The following is a 25,075-nucleotide window of genomic DNA, read 5'->3' as shown; positions in this document are numbered from 1 at the left end:
ACTCTTGGTTTTCATTTGAAGAAATGGGACTTTGGAACTTAAAGCTTATCCAATTGCGTCTCTTCTTTATTAATTTCCATCCATTGTTTCTTGTCTTGCCTTATAGTGCTTTGGAAAATGGAATAGAATAACAGAGTTGGAAGGGACCTTGGAGGTCTTCTAGTCCAACCCCCTGCTTAGGCAGGAAACCCTACACCACTTCAGACAAATGGTTATCCATTTAAAAACTTCCAGTGTTGGAGCATTCACAACTTCTGCAGGCAAGTTGTTCCACTGATTAATTGTTCTAACTGTCAGGAAATTTCTCCTCAGTTCTAGGTTGCTTCTCTCCTTGATTAGTTTCCATCCATTGCTTCTTGTTCTACCCTCAGGTGCTTTGGAGAATAGCTTGACTCCCTCTTCTTTGTGGCAGCCCCTGAAATATTGGAACACTGCTATCATGTCTCCCCTGGTCCTTCTTTTCATTAAACTAGACATACCCATTTCCTGTGCTTAGGGAACATGGTATAGTCCATAACTGGGACAGGGAAGAGAGATAGAGACCTACACACATATATGGGGTTCAACTCTAAGCAGTAAATTTCTGAACAAAGAAGAGTCTTAGGTTTACCTATTCGTCCTGACATGACGCAAATGTAGATGCAGTCTGTATCATTGCTCTGGCTCACTGAAAGAAGACAGTTTTTATTATTTATTATTAATTCAATTTATATGCCACCTTTCTCTGGAGACTCAGGGCGGCTTACAATGCATTTAAAAAAAACATTATAAAAACATTTAAAAATTAAAACATTAAAATCCATTCACACCATTCATGGCCGGATCTCACAAGATCGCAACAGTGAGATCAACGGCCCCAGGCCTGCCAGAAAAGCCAGGTCTTCACCGCTTTTCGGAAGGCCAATAGGGTGGGGATGGTCTGGATCTCAGGAGGTAACTGGTTCCAGAGAGCTGGGGCAGCCACAGAGAAGGCCCTCCCCTGCGGGCCCGCCAGCCGGCATTGTTTAGCTGACAGGACCCTGAGGAGACCAACTCTGTGGGATGTTACTGGTCGCTGGGAGCTATGCGGTAGAAGGCGGTCTCAAAGATAACCTGGCCCTGAGCCATGTAGGGCTTTAAAGGTAAGAACCAACACCTTGAATTGTGCCCGGAGACCAATAGGGAGCCAGTTTCATTGTTTTCATTAACTTATTTAAGGTTCCTTAAACTGGAACTAAAACCTAAACAGAAGCTAATTTTCAATTCGCATACGGAAGGAAATAAGAAAAACTAAAAAAAAAAAAAACAACCCTCAAACCATTAACTCTCTGAGGTTCTAAAATCAAAATGCCTCAAATGCCAATGGATAACAAGAAACTAATACTTACCTATAATTTCTTAAATGCAAAAGGAAATGATTTGGGGGAGGGTTAGAGTTTTAGCCTGATTTTTTTTTTCCCCTGAAATTGCTTTCTTTGCTTGGTTCTACAGTTAAAGGATTGAGATATGGACTGGAAAGAATGCTGGCTTGATTCTATTGTGGATAGCCATCCACCGTGGAATCCAAGGGGGCTTTGTTGTGGCCTGTCAGCCACCGGACCCTCCAGCAGCCGAATCAGAGGAAGAGGTGGCGTGGGAGTCAGGAGCAGCATCAAGGCAACCTGAGAGCTCCGAGGGGGAAGAGGGAATGGAGCTTCAGAGAGAGAGACAGAGGCGGAGCCTGGGCCGTCTGTCAGCCCTCAGATGGAGAGTCAATAGCTCCCAGGTCTGGAGGTGGCTGATGAGGAAGAGGAGGAACAGCTGGGTCCAGTGCCTGACATGCCGATGTGCAGAAGGCAGAGGAGAGGAGAGCAGTGGAAATCTATGGGCTGGTCCTTGGGACGGAAGAGCCACTGCTGCTAGCGACCCCCCACCCTAGCTCTGGGGATAAAAGGCAGGGGGCAGAGATGAATAGGTGTGTCAGACAACTATTCCCTGCCAGACAGACTGCATTGAGAGAGAAACTTTTTTGCTGGGGCTCCTGGCGCTCCTAATAAAGGAATCTTTGAGTTAACTTCAGAGGGTTTGTGGTGTTTGGACAGCTGGGTCAGAACAGGCTTACATTAAAACTACACAGATTTAAATTTTATTAAAACTGTACTAAAACTGAAACCAAGGGAGCAAAGAGATGGATGGGTCGTCTTACCCTGTCAGCCAAATATTCTTTCCTAAATTACATTCCCTTCTTCCTCATTTTGTTAATCTATGTGGAAAAAAATGAGTATTGGATTGATCAGCCAAAGAAACAGCAACATTTTTTTTTTACCTGACACAATGGAAGTCGACTTGAAAATCTCAGTAAGATAACTGGTGGAGTTTCCCACAATGTCCACCAGCAATGCTGTAAAATCTAGAAAAGTAAAGAGATGCATTTTGACATTCCCATATTGTCCTTTCTTCCCATAGAAGACAATATCTAAAGGTCAGGGTTGAACTGTGGAATCCTTGAGGTTCTCTGAACTTGGATGTTTGCTTGCAGACATTTCATTACCCAACTCGGTAATATAATCAGTGTTGATGTTGTTACCAAGTTAGGTAATGAATGAAACATCTGCAAACAAACAGCCAAGCTCAGAAACCTCCAAGAATTCCACGGTTTTCTTACTACTGTGGAAGCAGAGAAAGTGTGGATTCAAAAACCTAAAAGACAAGTTGCGATAAATGAATTTGCATAGAACCTATGGACGAAGCCTGCTACCTTCACCTTGGAAAATAGACTGTTGTGGGATCACTGAACACAAAGATTAGTTTACATGGTTCAGAAACTTCAATCTGTTTTCAAGTTTTCAAGGCTGTTTAAACATGCGGTATTCCTTTGTTGGAAGCAAATCCCAGCTGCATCGTACTTTTTTCTCTTTTTAATTTCTTTGATAGCAGGCTATAAATTGGTAAATCCAGGGTAGAACTATGCTGACATATAAGGTCTTTGCATAAACTGTTGCTTAATTCTCCCCCCAAAAAAAACTTTTTTTTTTTTAGTTTTAATATAGTTTAATTTGATTTTCTTTGAACTCTGGTGCTGGAGAAGACTCCTGCGAGTCCCTTGGACTGCAAGGCGATCCAACCGGTCAGTCCTAGAGGAGATCAATCCTGGCTGCTCTTTAGAAGGCCAGATCCTGAAGATGAAACTCAATTACTTTGGCCACCTAATGAGAAGGAAGGACTCACTGGAGAAGAGCCTCATGCTGGGAAGGATTGAGGGCAAAAGAAGAATGGGACAACAGAGAATGAGGTGGCCGGATGGAGTCACTGAAGCAGTCAGCATGAGCTTAAATGGACTCCGGGGGATGGTAGAGGACAGGAAGAATGTTGTCCATGGGGTCGCGATGGATCGGATATGACTTCAAAATAACAACAGCAAAATTTAGTTTTAATATAGATCATTTGAAAATCTATATTGTACGGAGAAGATATGGGGAGGGTGATTGAGGAGTGAGTATTTGATTTAGTTAATCAAATACCAATAATCAGTGGTGAAATCCAAATTTTTCTACTACCGGTTCTGTGGGTGTGGCTTAGTGGGTGTGGTGTGGCTTGGTGGGTGTGGCAGGGGAAGAATATTGCAAAATCTCCATTCCTACCCCACTCTGGGGCCAGCCAGAGGTGGTATTTGCCGGTTCTCCGATCTACTCAAAATTTCCGCTACCAGTTCTCCAGAACCTGTAGGAACCTGCAGGACTTCACCCCTGCTAGTAACCTTAATGTTCATATATGTTGTTTACAAAAATCTATTCTATTCTTAACAAGAAAAAATGCTAACATCTACTGAGGGTATAAGAAAAAAGAAACAATTAAGAAGAATGTTCTTTTTCTTTTTTACTTTTCCACCTCTTAGTGGCAATATATTGCCTGCATGAAACTATAAAGACTGAAAAATTACATCTCTTTTGAACTTCTCCTATTTCACAACTTGCCTGTTAAGTCGTTAGTCCTGTTGTTTAGGCAGTAGCAGTATCGTGTGGAGAACTTGGTAGGATCTATGTTCCTTAAGCTGGATACTGCGAAGAAAAAATATTATGGAACATAAAATCTTATCCACCAAAAGAATAAGAGAGCCAGTTTGGTTAAGGGGCTGAACTAGAAACCAGGAGACTGTGAGTTCTAGTCCTACCTTAGTCATGAAAGCTGGCTGGGTGACTTTGGGCCAATCACCAGGAGATGGAGAGTTCTAGTCCCGCCTCAGGCCTGAAAGCTCGCTGAGTGACTTTGGGCCAATCACCAGGAGGTGGAGAGTTCTAGTCCCACTTTAGGCATGAAAGCCGGCTGGGTGACTTTGGGCCAATCACCAGGAGATGGAGAGTTCTAGTCCCGCCTCAGGCCTGAAAGCTGGCTGAGTGACTTTGGGCCAATCACCAGGAAATGGAGAGTTCTAGTCCCACTTTAAGCATGAAAGCTGACTGGGTGACTTTGGGCCAATCACCAGGAGATGGAGAGTTCTAGTCCCGCCTCAGGCCTGAAAGCTGGCTGAGTGACTTTGGGCCAATCACCAGGAGGTGGAGAGTTCTAGTCCCACTTTAGGCATGAAAGCCGGCTGGGTGACTTTGGGCCAATCACCAGGAGATGGAGAGTTCTAGTCCCGCCTCAGGCCTGAAAGCTGGCTGAGTGACTTTGGGCCAATCACCAGGAAATGGAGAGTTCTAGTCCCACTTTAAGCATGAAAGCTGACTGGGTGACTTTGGGCCAATCACCAGGAGATGGAGAGTTCTAGTCCCGCCTCAGGCCTGAAAGCTGGCTGAGTGACTTTGGGCCAATCACCAGGAGATGGAGAGTTCTAGTCCCACTTTAGGCATGAAAGCCAGCTGGGTGACTTTGGGCCAATCACCAGGAGATGGAGAGTTCTAGTCCCGCCTCAGGCCTGAAAGCTGGCTGAGTGACTTTGGGCCAATCACCAGGAAATGGAGAGTTCTAGTCCCACTTTAAGCATGAAAGCTGGCTGGGTGACTTTGGGCCAATCACCAGGAAATGGAGAATTCTAGTCCCACTTTAGGCATGAAAGCCGGCTGGGTGACTTTGGGCCAATCACTAGGAGATGGAGAGTTCTAGTCCCACTTTAAGCATGAAAGCTGACTGGGTGACTTTGGGCCAATCACCAGGAGATGGAGAGTTCTAGTCCCGCCTCAGGCCTGAAAGCTGGCTGAGTGACTTTGGGCCAATCACCAGGAGATGGAGAGTTCTAGTCCCACTTTAGGCATGAAAGCCAGCTGGGTGACTTTGGGCCAATCACCAGGAGATGGAGAGTTCTAGTCCCGCCTCAGGCCTGAAAGCTGGCTGAGTGACTTTGGGCCAATCACCAGGAAATGGAGAGTTCTAGTCCCACTTTAAGCATGAAAGCTGGCTGGGTGACTTTGGGCCAATCACCAGGAAATGGAGAATTCTAGTCCCACTTTAGGCATGAAAGCCGGCTGGGTGACTTTGGGCCAATCACCAGGAGATGGAGAGTTCTAGTCCCACCTCAGGCATGAAAGCTGACTGGATGACTTTGGGCCAGCCCAACTCACTTCACAGTATTGTTGTCATAGGGAAAATAAGAGGAGGAAGGAATATTAGGTATTTTACCACTTTGAATTACTTATAAAAAGAATAAAGGCAGGATATAAACAAACAAAAACTCTATTAGGTGGTCCCAATTATCATTAACTTACTGTTGTAGAGGACAATGGAAACTTTGTGGAAGGCATACGAACTATAAGATACGATGCTCAGCAAAGAGAAGAACTCTTTAGTTCCTGTGGAAATACGATTTAAAAACAATCACCCTACTCATAATTAAAAGAGCTGCATGGAAACTAATTTTCTATCCCTCTTATGTAGGGCTGCTAAAATGCCTCGTGAATACTTTAGCACCACAGGAATCCATAATACATTTCACTCCCTGAGGTTCTGATCAAATTTATTCTCTGGAATCCCCTGGTGACTAGAGAAGAAAGATGCTGCCGTGTCAGCAACCCAGCAAGAGATGGAGAATTGGCAGGTAGGACTCAGAGTTGGGTAGATTTGGGGGAAATGCGTTGAGTACAAGGATGCTTGCAAATAAATATTTATGGAATTTGCAGGCGGAGCAGGTGCAGTCTTTAAATATTGTTGTGTTCCAGGTGATGCCATCAGATTTCTGACTGTTGTGGTCCGCCAGCAGCCTGCAGAGCTGGCAGTGGAGTTGGGCAGTGAGGGGGCTGGGGATGGACATGGGCCAGTTCTGGAGTCTGGGGAAGACCCGGATGAGGGCTCTGCATCAGAGGCAGAGATGGGGCAAGGGCCATCTGGGAGTGATGCGCGGACTCTGGAGCCCCCAGAGTTGGACAGCAGAGAGGCAGAGGAACAGGAGGAGCCTGTTCCTAGCGCACGCATGCGCAGAGCTGCCAGAAGGCAAGAGCAACTAAATCAAAAGGGACAACTCAGGAGTAAGGCCAGGAGATGATTTGCCCCTCCCATAAGGCTTAAAAGAGAAACACAGGCACTTGGGCCTTTTGCAGGAAAGCAACGTTGCTAACTCTGTTTCCAGTCAGCATCTCTTGCTTTTTTCTGAACTTCGTGGGGCTTTGCCAAGTAAGGCCTTCGGCAAGGTGTCAAAGAAAGGTTGGTGATAATCCCGAAGGACTTCTTGTTTTGCAGCTAATTGGGACTCGGCTGGGAATGAACATAATTCTCAGCTGTTACAATAAAATAGGTTTGTTTGGGACTAATTGTGTATTGTAATTACTCAGTAAGCCTAGGTCACAACACTGACTTTGAAACGTCAAGACATAACAGAGCTCTTTTACATTCATTTGGGAGTCGGTCCACATTATATAGAAGCCATGGTGGCGCTGTGGTTAGAATGCAGTATTGCAGGCTAACTCTGCCCACTGATAGGAGTTTGATTCTGATCCATGTTCTGACTGGTTTCCAAGTAGTGATAAGATGTCTACTCACAAGTAAAACAAGCCCCCTTTTTATAACAGGGCAGTAACAGTCGTTTATTCATATAATAATATCACATTATCACACTTGATAAACAAAAAATCGCAAGAGCCTGTAGTAGAGTGGACTAAGCACTGTTATCAACATCTGCTGCTTGCAATTACTGCAAGTTCAAATCTTACCAGGCTCAAGGTTGACTCAGCCTTCCATCCTTTCAAAGGTAGGTGAAATGAGGACCCAGATTGTGGGGGCAATAAGCTGACTTTGTATAAATATACAAAAGTATGAAGGCTATTGCTTAATGCATTGTAAGCCGCCTTGAGTCTCCGGAGAAGGGCGGCATATAAATTAAAGCAAAAAAAAAAAAAATCAAACGTAATTAGTCCCAACAAACCTGGGTTTAGGCAAGAAATCCAAATTGCTTGCTGTATACTAGAAACCAATTATTGTCTACAACAACTAGCCATTCCCAAACCCCTCCTATTTATTTCCCAGCCAGGGAGAGGCTGGCTATCTGCATCTCCCTCGCCCTGAGAGCCGGCTTACTGCTTTCCTTTGCTCTCCTCTCCTTTCCTCTCTGTGCATACGTGCATCTGGGATGGGCCCCATCTTTTCCTCCCCCTCACTCAGCTCAGGACCCAAAGACATCTGCCTCTCCACCTGGAGGAGGACGGAAAGCCCCAGCTCTGCCTCTGTCTCCGATGCTGTTTCCTTATCAGAGCCTTCCAAAGGCTCCGAAGCCGGCCCAGGTTCTCCCTCAACGTCCTCCTGGTCAGACTTTGCTGCTAGCTCTGCTGGCAGCTGACGGGTCACAACAACCGGCTCAAGTTTAACTCAGACTTCCATCATTCCAAGGTTGGTAAAATTTGATAACCCAGATTGTTGGGGGCAATAGGCTGGCTCTGTAAACAGAGAGGACTGTAAAGCAATATGAAGAAGTATATAGCATACTTTTCAGAGTATAAGACACACTTCCCCACCCCCCAAAAAATGAGGGTGGAAATGTTGGTGCATCTTATACACCAAATACAGCCATTTTTGGCCTCCTGAAACCCCACTCCACGTGCCCCATTTTTGTGAAAACGGGCCTGTTTTTCATAAAAATGGGGTGCGCAGAGGGTTTGGGAGGCCTACAGAGTGCTCCTGGGGGCTGGGGAGGGCAAAAATCGGACGCACGGAGGCCAAAAACTATTTTTTTTTCTTGTTTTCCTCTTTGAAATTTTGGTGTGTCTTATACTCCGGTGCGTCTTATAGTCCGAAAAATACGGTAAGTCTAACGGCTATTGCGACTGCTATATTTTCTTGGTAAGGACAAGAGGTTAGAGCAGGGTTTTGGCCAATGGCTTCACTTCATATGCATTTCTCTTTTCCTATTTCTCTGTCTGCCAGTTGAATGTGGTTCACCAAAGAGAAAAAAGTCATCAAATGAGAAGCTACCTCTGAGAGCGGTGTTTAGCATGCCATTCACCATCCCCGTCAGGTTCATCGCTGCCAGATCAACCAATTTTGCAGGGAGCTCTGAAAAGGACAAGTACAGATAGTCCTTGATTTGCAACCATTCCTTTAGTGACCGTTCCAAGTTACAACGGCATTGAAAAAATTGACTTATTACCATTTTTCACACTTACCACCATTGTAGCATCCCAGGGGTGGTAGTCACTTACCTTCACTACCGGTTCGCAAATGTGAGCGCACGCATGCGTGTGCTCGATTTGCTCGCACATGCCACCTCCATGCATGGGCAGGGCCTTCCGCGCATGCGCAGAGCATCAAAAATGTGGATAAATGGGACGTGATTACATTCAGACGGGTGGGCGGAGCCACCCACAGCCACCGCTACCAGTTTGCCCGAACCGGATAGAACCGGCTGAATACCACCACTGAAGCATCCCCATGGGTCAAGAGATGCTCGGCAACTAGCTCATATTTATGACGGTTACAGTTGTGACCTTCTGACAAGCAAAGTCAACGGGGAAGCCAGATTCACTTAACAACCATGTTACTAATTCAGCAATGCTAGCGATTCGCTTAACAACCATGACAAGAAAAGTTGTAAAATTTTACTGGGCAAAACTCACTTAACAACTGTCTTGCTCAACAACAAAAGTTTTGGGCTCCTTTGTGATCATAAGTCGAGGACAACCTGTACGCAATGCTGACATTCAGGGTTAACCATGATTTATAATATCACCTCCTAAATTGTACCCATGTCCCATCATGCACTGACTGCCCCATCATGCACTGGGCCATGTCCCATTATGCACTGTTCCTGGATGGGAGAAGTGCAAGGATAAAGACCTATTTATCAGATTTCTACCTCACTGAACTACACACCAGAGCAGTGGTCGGATTCAGCCGGTTTGGGCCAGGTCAGGTGAACCGGTAGTTAAATTGCTGACTGGCCCCACCCTTTCCCACCCCGCCCCTTCCAGGTGTCCCCACATGCCCCATTTTGGCTCCCAGGTAAGTGCAGGGAGGCCTCCTAGGCCCAAAATGGGGCACCGGGGGTACGTCCCCCCGCGACCCATTTTTGCTCCCAGGGGGGTGTAGGAGGCCAAGTGCTGCCTGTCACACCCCCTGGCCACACCCACCATGGCCACGCCCACCCAGCCAATCATTAGGGCAGAGAACCAGTTCTTAAATTATTTGAATCCCACCACTGCCCCAGAGGCATTGTGAATTGAGAAGTTTTGTCAAAAAAAGGCCAGAATTCTCAGTTTCGATTTAAAGTCTCAGCTCAACAGGCCATGCAACGTAGGATGAATATGGACTGTTGATGTTCTGGCTCCTGATGAGTGTGGGAAAAAATTCCAGGTGCTCCAATGAGAGATGGGAAATGTCCTGGCTACTACTACATTTGTGTTGGAAGCACCTACCAAGGCACTTCCAGGTTGAAAGGACTACCCAATAATATCACCATTGCCCAAGGGCGGCCCGAGGGGGCTCCTTTCATGTCCCTGTTATTCTCCCTCTGAAGTGGTACTTATTTATCTACTTGCACGTGCATGCTTTCAAACTGCTAGGTGGGCAAGAGCTGGGACAAACGAATGGGAGCTCATTCCGTCACGCGGCTCACTCTGGGGTTTTGAACTGCTGAGCTGTTGACCTCTCAATGGTCTTTTTTTCTCAGCGTCCTAACCACATGAGCCACCACGGCCCCATATGTGCTGGCTAAAGCCCTGGAGACCTGCTAGGATCCTCTTTTGGCAATATTGGGCTATAGGCAGCAGTCACTGCATGATCACCAGTTTGCACCATTTGGGGCATGCATGCAATGTCAGAATGCACATAGAAAAGGGTTTGCACTATGGCCATGAAACATTGTTTGCTTTACTCTGACACCCCCCCTCCTCCTCCTTCCTCCTCCTCTTTTTCTTAACGGAATAACAGAGTTGGAAGGGACCTTGGAGGTCTTCTAGTTTAGTCCAACTCCCTGCTCAGGCAGGAAACCCTATACCATTTCAGACAAATGAACTCTTTTCTTTTTCCTCTTCTTCCCTTTCCCCTTCCCCTTCTTCCTCCTTCCTCTTCCTCTTCTTTTTCTTCTTCCTCTTCCTCTTCCTCCTCCTCCTCCTCCTCTTCTTAACAGAATAACAGAGTTTCTTTTTCTTCTTCCCCTTCCTCTTCCTCTTCCTCCTCTTCTCTTCCTCTTCTTCTTCCTCCTCTTCCTCCTCCTCCTTCCTCCTCCTCCTTTTCTTAACAAAATAACAGAGTGGGAAGGGACCTTGGAGGTCTTCTAATCTAGTCCAACTCCCTGCTCAGGCAGGAAACCCTATACCATTTCAGACAAATGAACTCTTTTCTTCTTCTTTTTCCTCTTCTTCCCCTTCCTCTTCTTCCCATTCCCCTTCCTCTTCCTTTTCCTCCTCCTCTTCTTTTTCTTCTTCCTCTTCCTCCTCCTCCCTCTTCTTAACAGAATAACAGAGTTTCTTTTTCTTCTTCCCCTTCCTCTTCTTCCCATTCACTTTCCTCTTCCTCTTCCTCTTCCTCCTCTTCTCTTCCTTTTCTTCTTCCTCCTCTTCCTCCTCCTCCTTTTCTTAACAAAATAACAGAGTGGGAAGGGACCTTGGAGGTCTTCTAATCTAGTCCAACTCCCTGCTCAGGCAGGAAATCCTATACCATTTCAGACAAATGAACTCTTTTCTTTTTCCTCTTTTTTCCCTTCCTCTTCCCCTTCCTCTTCCTCTTCCTCTTCTTCCCCCTCCTCCTCCTCCTCCTCCTCCTCCTCCTCCTCCTCCTCCTCCTCCTCCTCCTCCTCCTCCTCCTCCTCCTCCTTCTTCTTCTTCTTCTTCTTCTTCTTCTTCTTCTTCTTCTTCTTCCTTGTGTTTCTAGTTTGACATCACCATCTCTCATGATGAGAATATCCAGGAAGGGTAACATGGTGTTTTCTTCTTCTTCTTCTTCCCATATACACAAACACACACGCACACAAGTGCCTATCTATCAAGTTCATACACCCAAAAGTGGCATATGTGTGCATGAAGGTATGAATGCTCGTGCAGAAAAGCAAAAACGAATGAGACCATTAAGGTAGGTTAGCAAAGGAAAAGATTTTGTAAATCCGGCTGCATATTTCTTATTGGCTACTTAATATGTAATGCATAAATTTGGTTTCTGCTCGTGGGAAACTCACCCCGATCCCTAAATCGCCTTGAATGACTATCAGACAAGAATTAAAAAGAGTGATAAGCAGCTGTGGAAAAATATTACGGTCTGCTTGCTATGTCAGAGAATAATCATAATTTTCTTACAATGCCGTTGCTGATGATTGTCTAATTCTGCCACCGTTGCAACAATTCTGCCTTTTCTAATTCAGAACACGTCTGCAGAAAGACGGGGAGGAAATTAGTTCTTTGACAAGAATTTACCTGCGGTTGCCATTACAACAACTCGCTCTTCTTTCTTATTTTCTCTCTTTGTGCTTCCAGCTGCAAAAAAAAAAAAAAGAAAGAAAAAAAGAAACCATAATATCAATTTCTAAATAGACTCCTGAAGAAAATATATCCCCCCTGTCCCTCTATTTTGAAAAAAAAAATAATATTAATGTATAAAATATCTTGTCCAAAAACAGTCATTTATTAGATACGGAATCAAAATTATGGCATTAATAATATCATTTTCTGGGGGTGGGGAGGATGAATACTACACCAAGTAAATGAAAGATTCAGCAATTACATTGTCAACGTTCAGATTTAATTAATATTAATCTTGGTTAGTTAGTTTTTTTCCCTGATGTATGTTGGTTTAGCCCATCCCTTTTGGCTGGTTTATTATTCAATATTTTGTGAAGCAAAGGACTGCAGGGTCATTAAAAGAAAAAAAAAATTGTGTGAGCCCATGTTCTGTCCCCGTACCACACACGCACCCCACAGACGGCCCGGAGTTAATAAACCACACGACAAAACTCTTTGAAGATAAAGCTGGCAGCAACCCAGTGGCTAGCTGCCAATTCAGACTTTACTCACACAAAACAAAGATTAGACTGCAAGCATTCTGATAAAACAGGCAGAGTTTCAACAATACAAGGATTAATCCAAATGTAGTCCAATAAAGCAGGCAAAGTCCAGTAACGCAGAGATCATGGATTATTTCCAGTTTTTGCTCATCACAAACTGAACCGGCCACCACACCCACATTTATACCCTGTGGGGTGTGGTCCAGTGACTCAGCTAATCTCTGGCACGCCTTCCCCTCTGCTGCGCACGCTTCTCCCTGCGCCTCTGCCAAGGGTCCAGCCAGCACTTATCTTCTTCGTCGCTGTCCACCTGTTGGCTGCGGGGATGTGCTTGGCTCTGAGCCTATCGTTTGGCCTTCGGTGTCCTCCGGAGGCATTGCCAGAGAGGAGGGTCCTGGAGAGGGAGGCCTTGCCAACTCCTCTCCCTCACTCTCAGAGTCTGCATCTGTCGATAGCCCAGGCTCAGGCAACGGAGCCACAACAGCCCACAACATAACCAGGGGTGGGCTGCTGGGGGTTCGCAGGGGTTTGGGAAAACATCTAGCTAAGATTCTGTGCAGGTAGGAGAACCCCCCCAAATTCCACTCCTGGCTGGCCCCTGCCATCCTGCCCCTCCCTTTCCAGGAGTCCCCATGTGGCCTGTTTTGGATGCAGGTAAGTGCAGGGTGCACAAGGAGGCTTGGGGAGGGCGAAAAACAGGCCTACCAGAAGTTTGGGAAGGGCCTCCAGAGTCTGGGGAGGCTGTTTTTGTCCTTCCGGAGGCTTAAGGAAAGCCTCCAGAGCCCAGGGAGGGCAGAAATCCTCCCCCCCCCGGGCCGTGGTGTAGGAAGCCCACAGGCCACACCCCACCATGGCTATGCCTACCCAGCAACCGGGCAGAGAACCCCTTGCTAAAAATTTTGAAGCCCACTCCTGAACATAACTCTATTGTGAAAACACAGCTACAGCTTGTTACTTACCCAAGCTAGATACAAAGCAGAAGTATAAAAAGATGATGGATAGATTCACACCACCACGCATTTTGGAATCTGCTTTTCTGAGAAATTATCTGGAGAAAGAGAAGAGAGACAAAAGGAAATGCGGTGAATCTGACAGAAATGACTTAAGCAAAATGGCCGCAGTTTATTATTCGGTTAACAAAAATACCACTGCAATAAAAGAGAGATACCACTAGCGTGTGTTTTTTTTTCAAACTTGCTGATGTTTAAGATGTGTGGATTTCAGCAGCCAGAATTCCCTAACCAGCAGTTCTGGTTTACAATAATATTGTTAGGAACACCGTAAACCCTTTACTGATCATAGGTGTCAAAATTCACTGTGATAAACTGCAGTTCTTCAGTTTTGGTATAACAGGTCTAGGTGTTGAGAGAAGAGACCTGAAGTTTAGTATGTATGCATGTATGCATGCATGCATGTATGTTTGTATAAACAGTGGAGGTCCTCAAGGCTAAAACTTCACCATACCAATAACAGCTTTCTGGAAACAGCTTGGATGGATGGATGGATGGATGGATGGATGGATGGATGGATTGAAACCTATGCCCCTATCCTCAATCCAATTGGATTCAAAATAGTTTACAGTACAGTTATATGCAATAAGGTATAGTGCCAAAGGTGTTTTTTCAAGAGGCAAGTGGACTTTCTGGTTTTTCTTTGAAGACGTTTCACTTCTCCTCCAAGAAGCTTCTTCAGCTTCTTGAGAAAGAAATACATGCCATTACTTAGGATTGAAATCTCAACATTTGAGCGTCTTGACCATTAGAAGTCTTGGCCATTAGGCTATGATGCCACTCCTACACACAGACACTCCTACACACACAAACAAACATATACAGGTAGTCCTTGACTTACGACCACAATTGAGCCCAAAATTTATGTCGTTAAGTGAGTTTTGCCCCATTTTATGATTTTTCTTACCACATTTGTTAAGCGACTCACTGTAGTTCCTAAATTGGCTTCCCCCTTGACTTTGCTTATCAAAAGGTTGCAAAAAGGGATCACATGACCCCGGGACACTGCAACCGCCTTAAGTACATGCCAGTTGCCAAGCATCTGCTCAGGATCCACTTTGATAGTAGGGGGGAGGGGTGTAATCAAACAACCAATTTTCCCAGGGTCAGGTTGGGCCACGCCTTCCACGACAGCCTGGGTGAACTGATTGTTAAATTATTTGAATCCCACCACTGGTTATAAGTCACTTTTTTTCAGTGCTGTTGTAACATTGAATAGTCACTAAGTGAACTGTTGTAAGATGAGGATCATCTGTATAAACAGAAATAAGTTAATGTTACGTTAGTTGGAACATTCCTTCTTTTCCAGTCCAGAAATCCCAGAAGATCTTCTGCTGGATCTCTTCACCAGTTGCTATCCTGAGCACAGCATCACACATACCACACCAGAGTGAAGATATCCACTATAAAGGTAAAGGTAAAAGTTCCCCTTCGCACATATGTGCTAGTCGAGCACTCTAGCAGGCGGTGCTCATCTCCGTTTCAAAGCCGAAGAGCCAGCGCTGTCTGAAGACATCTCCGTGGTCATGTAGCCAGCATGACTAAACGCCAAAGGCGCACGGAATGCTGTTACCTTCCCACCAAAGGTGGTCCCTATTTTCCTACTTGCATTTTTTACGTGCTTTCGAACTGCTAGGTTGGCAGAAGCTGGGACAAGTAAAGGGAATTCACCCCATTACGCGGCACTAGGGATTCGAACCGCCGAACTGCCGACCTTTCGATCGACAAGCTCAGCATCTTAGCCACTGAGCCACCGCGTCCCTTTTATATCCACTATGGTACTGCTAATTACATTATACACCAAAGATAATCCTTTTACAGCTAAAGATTGTTGAAGACAGACTGGAAATTGCACATTAAAAAAAGAAGATAATCACTTTAGGGATATTCTGCATGAATCAATTTCAGATCTGAAGCAATCATCTCCATCCCTGGACATTCAAAGGCAGCTAAGATGCTCTTAAGTTATCATCAGGGCAAAACAGATCCACAGATCAAAAAGCATGATTAAAATAAAATCCCTGGTCAGGTTGCTCCCCAGCTGCTGTAAAATAGCCTCTCTGTTTGGCGGGACAATTATCCAAGTCTCTGAATTATTGGGGCATTTGGGGGAATGAATGAAGGAAAGATAAAGGGCAAGGAAAATGCCTTTGAAGTTCTATCGCCAGGAAAAATGAAGATCTGTCAGAAGATGCTTCTCGTCTGTTCAAGTCATGTTCTGAGCATTTTGATCTGACTGAATGTTTTCCCCAGTTTGAAATATTATGAATTGTTCATGAAAACAGGCTGCAAGCAATTTTTTTTTTAAGAAGGATCTCATTTTCTGGGGAAGTAGAGTTAATCTGCATTTTTTTTTATTTTCAGGAAAGGACTTAAAACCAGGCCTTTCAACTGCTTTTATTGGGTTTTCAAAAAATCCATTATTTTATTTCATTCACCAACTGAACTATCCCATGGACCAAAAGCTAGTGTATAAATCAAAATAAGAAAATGAGAAATAAATACACAACAGGGAGGGAGGGAGGGAGGGAGGAAGGAGAGGGAGGGAAGAAGGATGGGGAGGGAGGGACGGAGGGAGGAAGGGAGGGAGGGAGGGAGGAAGGAAGGAAGGAAGGAAGGAAGGAAGGAAGGAAGGAAGGAAGGAAGGAAGGAAGGAAGGAAGGAAGGAAGGAAGGAGAGGGAAGAAGGATGGGGAGGGAGGAGAGGGAAGACGAAGGAAGGAAGTAGAGGGAGAGAGGGAGGGAGGAGATGGAGGAAGGAAGGAGAGGGAGGGAGGGAGGGAAGAAGGATGGGGGGAGGGAGGGAGGAGAGGGAGGAAGAAGGAAGGAAGGAGAGGGAGGGAAGGAGGGAAGGAGGGAAGGAAGGAAGGAAGGAAGGAAGGAAGGAAGGAAGGAAGGAAGGAAAGAGATGGAGAGAACTCTTAAAAGGCCAAAGAGTAGAAGTACCTGTGGAGAAGGGTCAAAAGAGCCCAGAAGCTATTTATGAAACCCGACCTATTTATATATATATATATAATGAGTGAGAGCTTGCTAGGTGTTAGAAAAGAAAAAAGCCCAGAACCGAGTAGATGAGATTCTACTGAGCTGGAGCTACAAAAAAACCTTGGCTACGTAGGGAAAACCTGGCTAGAAGAAAAACATATATATATATTTTTGGCTTTTTTGACACACCTGCATCCCATAGATGCCCCTTTGAAATGAGGACTGAAAATGCTCCTGGACTCTGTGAATCTCTTATGGGAATAAAATAGGAAACTAAGGAGAAGGGAGGATAGCATGGGGCATTGTGGGGAGGCGAGGGCTAACTGAGTGACATGTTAAACAAAAGCAATTAACCTTGCAAGATATTGTCGCCAAGCAGAGCTGCCATGCCCACCAAGCCACGCCCACCAAGCCACACCCACAGAACCGGTAGTAAGAAATTTTGAAACCCACCACTGATGATAACCCACTTTAAAACATCATAACTTACAACTGTAATGGGCAAGCTCCATTATGGTTGCAAGTCAAGGATTACCTATACACCAAACCATAAGGAAGATGGATATTTAGAATTTTAGAATTCTTTCTTGGCCATGTGTGATTAGACACACCTAGGAATTTGTCTCCAGTGCATAAGCTCTCCATGTACGTACAAAAATAATGATAGATCATTATCATAGCCATTGTAAAAATACAATAATCATAAAACATTAGATGCAACATTTAGTGATAGTCATGGATACTAAATAAGCAATCAACATAAATCATACTAGGATACTATGTCAACAATATAAATTGTAAGATACAAGCAACAAAGTTATAATCATAAGAAGACTAAATAAATAATATTATATATTATATATAAATAACTTTAATAATCCAAATTGGGTGCATAAGTCCTTTCTTTTTTTTCTTTTTCACACAGAAAGATCCCCTGAGTTTTTGAGCAGCATGGCAAATCCGTACTCCAAAAAACCGACAGGCCAAAGACAGGAATGAATTAGCACTGAATTACATAGCTTTGAGCGCAAATTCACATGAAGAGCAATAACATTGTAGAAAAATATATTTTAGTGACAATACCCACAATCTGGCGAGAAGCAAGCCAACATGTTATATATGCACTCTTACATTTTGCAATGATAGCTAGGTGAAGACTTATTTGTGATATTGCAACTTTGATAGTCAGGCTATCCAACACTCCTTCATTAAATCAGCGTCTCCATAACCTCCATTGCTTATCAGCAGGGTCAGTAACAGTAACAGAGTTGGGAGGGACCTTGGAGGTCATTTAGTCCAACCCCCTGCTCACTCAGGAGACCCATACTAGGGATTCGAACCGCCGAACTGCCAACCTTTCTGATTGACAAACTTAGCCACTGAGCCAGCTAGCCAGGCAACGTATACCTGCTTTCTTTTCTATCCTGAACTGGCATATTATTAAGCTATAAAGAGAGATGTGGATTTAATATGAACTGTAGAGCAATATAGATCCAATCTAGAAATAAGGAGAAATTTCACAACAGTGAGAACAATTGACCAGTGGAACAGCTTGCCTTCAGAAGTTATTGGTGCATCATCAAGGGGGGGGGGGGTTAGTAAGAGATTGGACAGCCATTTGTCTGGAATGGCACAGGGTCTCCTGCTTGAGCAAGGGTTGGACTAGAAGACAGAGGTACCTTCCAGTTCTTGTTATTCTTTTCTGTTATTATTTCTTCAAAATTCTGAGTAAATTACCTCACGCTGAGTAAAATTGGTTTTACTCTGGGTCAAGAGTCAAGACACAGAATCCCATTTTCCCTCACGAACAGGGACATTGGCTTAAAGCTTGCCACGTGTACTAAAATATATTTTAGAATCTCCCAATAATAGTATTCCTATTAATAGTACTCCCAATAGTATTTCTATTAAGACAAAACTGGTGGAAATTACCAAGGGTAATTTTTATGTCATTTCAAGAAATTATCAAGTCTTCTGGACTTTCTGCTTGAGGTGGTTAAAAAAAATGAAACTTTGTTTTTGGGTTTTATCGATTAGATAGGTTTGTTGTTATAGCAATGGCTAGTTTATATTATGATGTAAAAGTAAAAGCTGAGGTTTGATCTTACTATCTTATTCTACTGTACCAAAGGGAGTCAAAAGTTAACACCTTTTCTTTCTTTTCCCCCCTTTTTTTCCTACACTTTTCTCTTCTCTTTTCCCCCTCCTATTTTTCCTACTATTTTCTTTTCTATTTTTGTATTTTATATTATAAATCAATAAAAAGAAATTACCAAAGGCAATTGAGGGCAGGACAAGAAGCAATGGGTGGAAACTAATCAAGGAGAGAAGCAATTTAAGACTAAGGAGAAATTTCCTGACAGTTAGAACAATTCATCAGTGGAACAACTTGCCTCCAGAAGTTGTGAATGCTTCAACACTGGAAGTTTTTAAGAAGATGTTGGATAACCATTTATCTGAAGTGGTGTAGGGTTTCCTGCCTAAGCAGGGGGTTGGACTAGAAGACCTCCAAGGTCCCTTCCAACTCTTTCTATTCTATTCTATTCTATTCTATTCTATTCTATTCTATTCTATTCTATTCTTGAAATGACATAAACATCATTCAAAAATATTATTATTTTTATGATACAGTCCTCGAATTATGACCATTCATTCAGCGACGGTTGAGAGTTAGAAGATAGGGATTCATGACTGGTTCTAAAAGTTGAGTTAGACTTTCTGATAAGCAGTTTTGGAGAATGAGGGAAAAAGGTGGGAAGCCACTGCGATACAGATTTCTTATGAAGTTAGACTAGTGTTTTTCAACCTTGGCAACGGACTTCAACTCCCAGAATTCCTCAGCCAGTTTTTTTTTACCCAGAAATATATTTAAAGTGTCAAATACAAACCCCATTTGGTATTTTAATGGGTACTTTTGCATCCTTATTGAGCGCGGCATGTTTTGCTCCTCCAGTAAACATAATTAAATTTAAGAGATGGATATACAAATCATCTCTTTTTATGTTATTGTTAAATGAGGAATGTTTTAAGACACCGTTCAGTCCATATTTTACTACAGGGTATCTAACAGAAATTGTTTTATTTAAACCCACTCTTTGTTCAGAAATGAGCACAGTTGGTTCTTCAGCTAGCTAATCCTGTATAATGCAGGCAGCAGTCATTTTATACTTCCCAAACTTCTAGATATAAAAATTAGCTATCATAAATTAGTAAGATTGGATTTTATGCACTTTAACATTCTTTAATATATTTCAGCTTGGCACTTTTGCAAGACTTCAAACGTTTTCCACCCAAAACTTTTCTATAAAAGTTACTGTCGGTTTGAAATTATTTCAGGAAGCAAGAACATTGTTTATTTCAAGAGAATTATTTCTTGAAATTATTTTTCAGTTCAATTGCTGAAATTATTTATTTTGAGAGAAGTATTTCAAGATGCAGAAGCTTTGCTTTTTCATTCTTGTTTGTTGGTTTTTGTTAAATCAACCTTTAACACTGACTTAGAAGTATGTGTGATATTTTAAATTTTTTCCTGGCCACCAATGTTTCTCTCTTTAAATAGACACCTTAACACCTTTAACAAGCTGAGCTCCATAGTGGAAGCAGAAAGAAAGTAAATATATCAAGATATATACTGTTCTTTATACATACAAGTTCCCTCTCCTATTTTTCCTACTATTTTCTTTTCTATTTTTGTATTTTATATTATAAATCAATAAAAAGAAATTACCAAAGGCAATTGAGGGCAGGACAAGAAGCTATGGGTGGAAACTAATCAAGGAGAGAAGCAACTTAGAACTAAGGAGAAATTTACATTGACTGTTTCCTAATATGATTCAATTGCTTATTTGTTCTCTATGACTATCATTAAGTGTTGTACCTTATTATTCTTGATGAATGTATCTTTTCTTTTATGTACACTGAAAGCATAGGCACCAAGACAAATTCCTTGTGTGTCCAATCACACTTGGCCAATAAAAAATTCTATTCTATTCAATACTTTTAAGAATCAACAGTTAACTTCTTCAAGGAATGAATCTGCTTTAATCCAGTTTAAGATAAATTCCAATGGTTTTTGCATTAATAATTTTCCTTGAATTTCATGAAGGAAAGAATCCACTTTCATCCAGTATTTTTAAAAAATCCCAAGACTTTTTAAGCATCAACCGTTTTGCCTGTTAACTACTTCAAGGAATGAATCTGCTTTAATCCAGTTATAAAGAAATTTCAATACTTTTTAAGCATCAACAGTTTTGCCCGTTAACTTCTTCGAGGAATGGATCTGCTTTAATCTGGTTCTGTTTCCTTTGGCAACCTCTCCAGCTGGTTGAATTAAGATAAAGAGATTAATTTCAATTGGGATTTATTGCTTTTCCATGGTTGTGACTCAGCAAACTGGTCAGTGTAACAAACATATGAACTGGGTTCAGTGGTATCTTCGTGTTAGAAGCGGCGGCGGTAACAAACTCTCATAACAAGCCACGAAATTATAGTAAAATTAGAGGACGTACTGAGAAGGATCTTCTCTGCCAACGTTCCTGCCTTATTTTGATCTGTCCTATTTTGATATTAAGCTGCAAAGAAAGAAAGGCCACCAGCCCCCATTTCAGGTCCGTTTCAAAAAAGGAAGATGGAAAGAAGCATCACATTTCTAGAACATGATTCTATTTTATTTCAGCTCAACAGATCCTAGAATTTAAGGATGTAGTGTTAAAATTGACTTCTTTGGATATATTTGTTTAAATTGTACGCCACCCAGAGCTCCTCTCCAAGAGAGCTGGGCGGCTAAGAAGCCCCTCTTCTTCTATCCTATCTCCAAATCTTTTCAGTTTCAACTTACCTGGCTTTGCGGTTGTGAGCTGCTGTTGACAAATTCTTGCACACGTCGTCTATCAGCAGGACAACCAGAGGATAAAAGAGAACTAGGCTGAAAACCAGTGAGTTTGATAATCTTCTAAAAAAAAAAACAAGGATGTCTCTGAGCAAAGGATGTCACCCAGAAGGATGCAGAAGTTTGGAAAGGTATCTGCCAGCGAGCAAAATGCTTGTGGCACCAACTTGAGTGACTCTCTTAATGGGACCTGAAACCAGGTTTTGGCAGCTATTCCCTTCCCTGAAAAATAGAATTGTGCAGCTTCTTTTCCCCACTGGTTAAAGGGACAGTGTCCCTGCGTGTCATCACTTTGGAGAGCCAGAGGGTGACCTTGGGAAAAAGGCTTTTGCAATGCCATGGCTTCATTTTACATCCAAAACATCCTTCATATCCTTCTACAGTCATGATTCCAAGTAGACTTAATCTACCACCCTCTTTGGCTTCCACAAGAAAGGAAAACCAGTCTGGTGAAAGGAAGGAAGGAAGGAAGGAAGGAAGGAAGGAAGGAAGGAAGGAAGGAAGGAAGGAGGGAGGGAGGGAGGGAGGGAGGGAGGGAGGGAGGGAGGGAGGTAGAAAAAGAAAGAAAGAAAGAAAGAAAAGAAAGAAAGAAAGAAAGAAAGAAAGAAAGAAAGAAAGAAAGAAAGAAAGAGTGAGGGAGGGAGGAGAAAGGAAAGAAGGAAGGAGGGAGGGAGGGAGGAAAGAAAGAGAAAGAAAGAAGGAAAGAAGGAGAAGGAAGAAAGGAAGGAGAAAGAAAAAGAAAGAAGGAAGGAAGGAAGGAGAAAGAAAAAGAAAGAAAGAAAGAAAGAAAGAAAGAAAGAAAGAAAGAAAGAAAGAAAGAAAGAAAGAGAGGGAGGGAGGAGAAAAGAAAGAAGGAAGGAGGGAGGAAAGAAAGAGAAAGAAAGAAGGAAAGAAGGAGAAGGAAGAAAGGAAGGAGAAAGAAAAAGAAAGAAAGAAGGAAGGAAGGACAAAGAAAAAGAAAGAAAGAAAGAAAGAAAGAAAGAAAGAAAGAAAGAAAGAAAGAAAGAAAGAAAGAAAAAGAAAGAAAGAAAGAAAGAAAGAAAGAAAGAAAGAAAGAAAGAAAGAAAGAGGGAGGGAGGAGAAAGGAAAGAAGGAGTGAGGGAGGAAAGAGAAAGAAAGAAAAGGAGAAGGAAGGAAGGAAGGAAGGAAGGAAGGAAGGAAGGAAGGAAGGAAGAAAGAAAGAAAGAAAGAAAGAAAGAAAGAAAGAAAGAAAGAAAGAAAGAAAGAAAAAAGAAAGAAAGAAAGAAAGAAAGAGGAAGATGACCAGCAACAAGGAAGATAGACCCAGTTACAGTGGAGACTGTTGGTAGATGTGAAAGAAAAAGGTTAGGGACAGGTGCTCACAAACAAAGCCTATCTATGTAGGTTCCAGGAGTTAAAAATGACTTGAGGACACACCATCAATCTCAAGGAAGTAGTCTGGATCCTCTGTAGGTCATGAGCCGCTTGGAAGAAATTGCAGCATTTTTTAGAAGAACAGAAGACAGGTAGTCCTCGACTTAACAACCATTCCTTTAGTGACCATTCGAAGTTACAACTGCGCTGAAAAAAAGTGACATGACCATTTTTGTCACACTTACGACCGTCGCACCCTCCCCATGGTCACGTGAGCAAAATTCAGACGCTTGGCAACGGACTCCTTTAGGACAGTTGTAATGTCCACGCGGCCAACTTTCGCAACCTTGACCCATGACTACAATTGGGCCCAGAATTTCCATTGCTAGGCAAGATGGATGATAGCCGAGTTGCGCCTGATTTCACGATCTTTTTTTGCCATGTTGGTTAAGCGAATTGATGCAGTCGTAACATTGGATCACGTGGCCATTAAGCGAATCGGGCTTCCTCCCTTGAGTTTGTTTGTTGGAAGCTGGCTGGGAAGGTCACACATGCCAGTTGCCAAGGGCCTGAGTTTTATCCTGTGACTATGGGGATGCTGCAACAGTCATAAATGTGAGGATCAGGGGTACCTAAGTCACTTTTTTCTATGGTGATGTAAGTTTGAATAGACACCAAACAAAATGGTTATAAATCAAGAACAACCAGTCTTCAAAGTATTACGGATTCTTTCTGGTGCCACTTTAACTCTGATTGAATTAAGGCTTGAGCCAAGATGGCAAACTCTTAACTGGAGTTTCCAGATCACATCGGGAGGAGGGTCCAGCCTGGCTGCTTTAGCCCCCCAAGGAAAGGAGTAGTTTTTAACAGATTAACAGTAACAGAGTTGGAAGGGACCTTGGAGGTCATCTAGTCCAACCCCGTGCTCACGCAGGAGACCTGTACTAGGGATTCGAACCGCCGAACGGCCGAGTTTGACATACTCAACTCAAGAAGAATGAAACTTCTACATATCTCCTTGCTTCCTTTAAACAGCTCGAAACACTGATAAAGGAACAGAGAATAGAATAGAATAGAATAGAATAGAATAGAATAGAATAGAATAGAATAGAATAGAATAGAATAGAATAGAATAGAATAGAATAGAATAGAATAGAATAACAGAGTTGGAAGGGACCTTGGAGGGCTTCTAGTCAAACCCCCTGCCCAGACAGGAAGCCCTACATCACTTCAGACAAATGGTAATCCAACATCTTCTTAAAAATTTCCAGTGTTGGAGCATCCACAACTTCTGGAGGCAAGTTGTCCCACTTATTTATTTATTTTATTTTATTTTGAATTTGTATACCGCCCTTCTCCCTGAGGACTCAGGGCGGTGAACAGCCAAATAAAAACATCAAATACAAATATTAAAATACAGTTAAAAATATATATAGATTTGGCCCCATTAATTAAAACGATAAACAAAACAATTAAAAACACTTAAAAAGAATTAGGCCAGCCTGGGTTGTTGGAAAAAGAAGGTTTTAAGGGCTCGGCGGAAGCCACTGATTAATTGTTCTAACTGTCAGGAATTTTTTCCTTAGTTCTAGGTTGCTTCTCTCCTTGATTAGTTCCCACCAGTGGTGGGTTGCCCCCGGTTCGCACCGGTTCTATAGAACCAGTAGTAAAACCGGTGGGAGGCTCCGCCCACTTTTTTTTTTTTTAATTTGATTTATATGCCGCCCTTCTCCGAAGACTCAGGGCGGCTTACAATGTGCTCAGCAATAGCCTTCATCCTTTTTGTATATATTTATACAAAGTCAGCTTATTGCCCCCACAACTGGGTCCTCACTGACCCTGACATCATCAAAACGCTTCTGCGTTTGTGCAGAAGAGCGCGCGTGGGCACGCAAAGCAAGTACATGCGCGCGGCCCTGTTGCAAACCGGTAGTAAAGGTAAGTAGAACCCACCCCTGGTTCCCACCCATTGCTTCTTGTCCTGCCCTCAGGGGCTTTGGAGAATAGCTTGACTCCCTCTTCTTTGTGGCAACCCCTGAGATATTGGAACACTGCTATTGTGTCTCCCCTAGTCCTTCTTTTCATTAAACTAGACATACCTAGTTCCTTCAATCATTCTTTGTATATATTAGCCTCCAGACCCCTAATCATCTTTGTTGCTCTTCTCTGCACTCTTTCTAGAGTCTCAACATCTTTTTTACAGGTGTCTCTGGCTGTAAAATGGGCATAGCAGTAGGTCTACCTTCCAAGGGGGTTTGGAAGGGAGGACGGAACCATCTGCAATATAATTAAGAATTATTCCAGAGCTTAGAAGGGAAGACAGACTGGTAAAATATTCAGGGACTGCAACAAAGAAGAGGGAATCAACCTATTCTTTAAAGCATCCAAAAACAGAACAAGAAGCACTGGATGGAAACTAATCAAGGAGAGAAGCAACCTAGAACTAAGGAGAAACTTCCTGACCATGAGAACAATGAATCAGTGGAAGGAT

General features: G+C 43.0%; 1 protein-coding gene across 1 annotated transcript in view; it reads right to left on the bottom strand.

Moving 5' to 3' along the window:
* HHLA1 (HHLA1 neighbor of OC90) overlaps nt 1-25,075 on the bottom strand; it is a 71,624-nt gene that overhangs the window by 31,286 nt on the left and 15,263 nt on the right. Inside the window, exons 3-7 of the mRNA XM_070940028.1 lie at nt 8,353-8,476; nt 5,661-5,744; nt 3,933-4,016; nt 2,285-2,368; nt 611-667 (exon numbers count right to left, since the gene is read on the bottom strand). Coding sequence (XP_070796129.1) covers nt 611-667; nt 2,285-2,368; nt 3,933-4,016; nt 5,661-5,744; nt 8,353-8,476 — 433 coding nt within the window. The remainder of the gene's footprint in view (nt 1-610; nt 668-2,284; nt 2,369-3,932; nt 4,017-5,660; nt 5,745-8,352; nt 8,477-25,075) is intronic.

This window comes from Pituophis catenifer, unplaced genomic scaffold (assembly GCF_029215685.1).
Source record: "Pituophis catenifer annectens isolate HBS135680 unplaced genomic scaffold, rPitCat1.0.hap2 SCAF_3, whole genome shotgun sequence".
Classification (NCBI taxonomy): Eukaryota; Metazoa; Chordata; class Lepidosauria; order Squamata; family Colubridae; genus Pituophis; species Pituophis catenifer.
The sequence above is the reverse complement of the archived record's forward strand: the minus strand, read 5'-3'. Positions and strand labels throughout refer to the sequence as shown.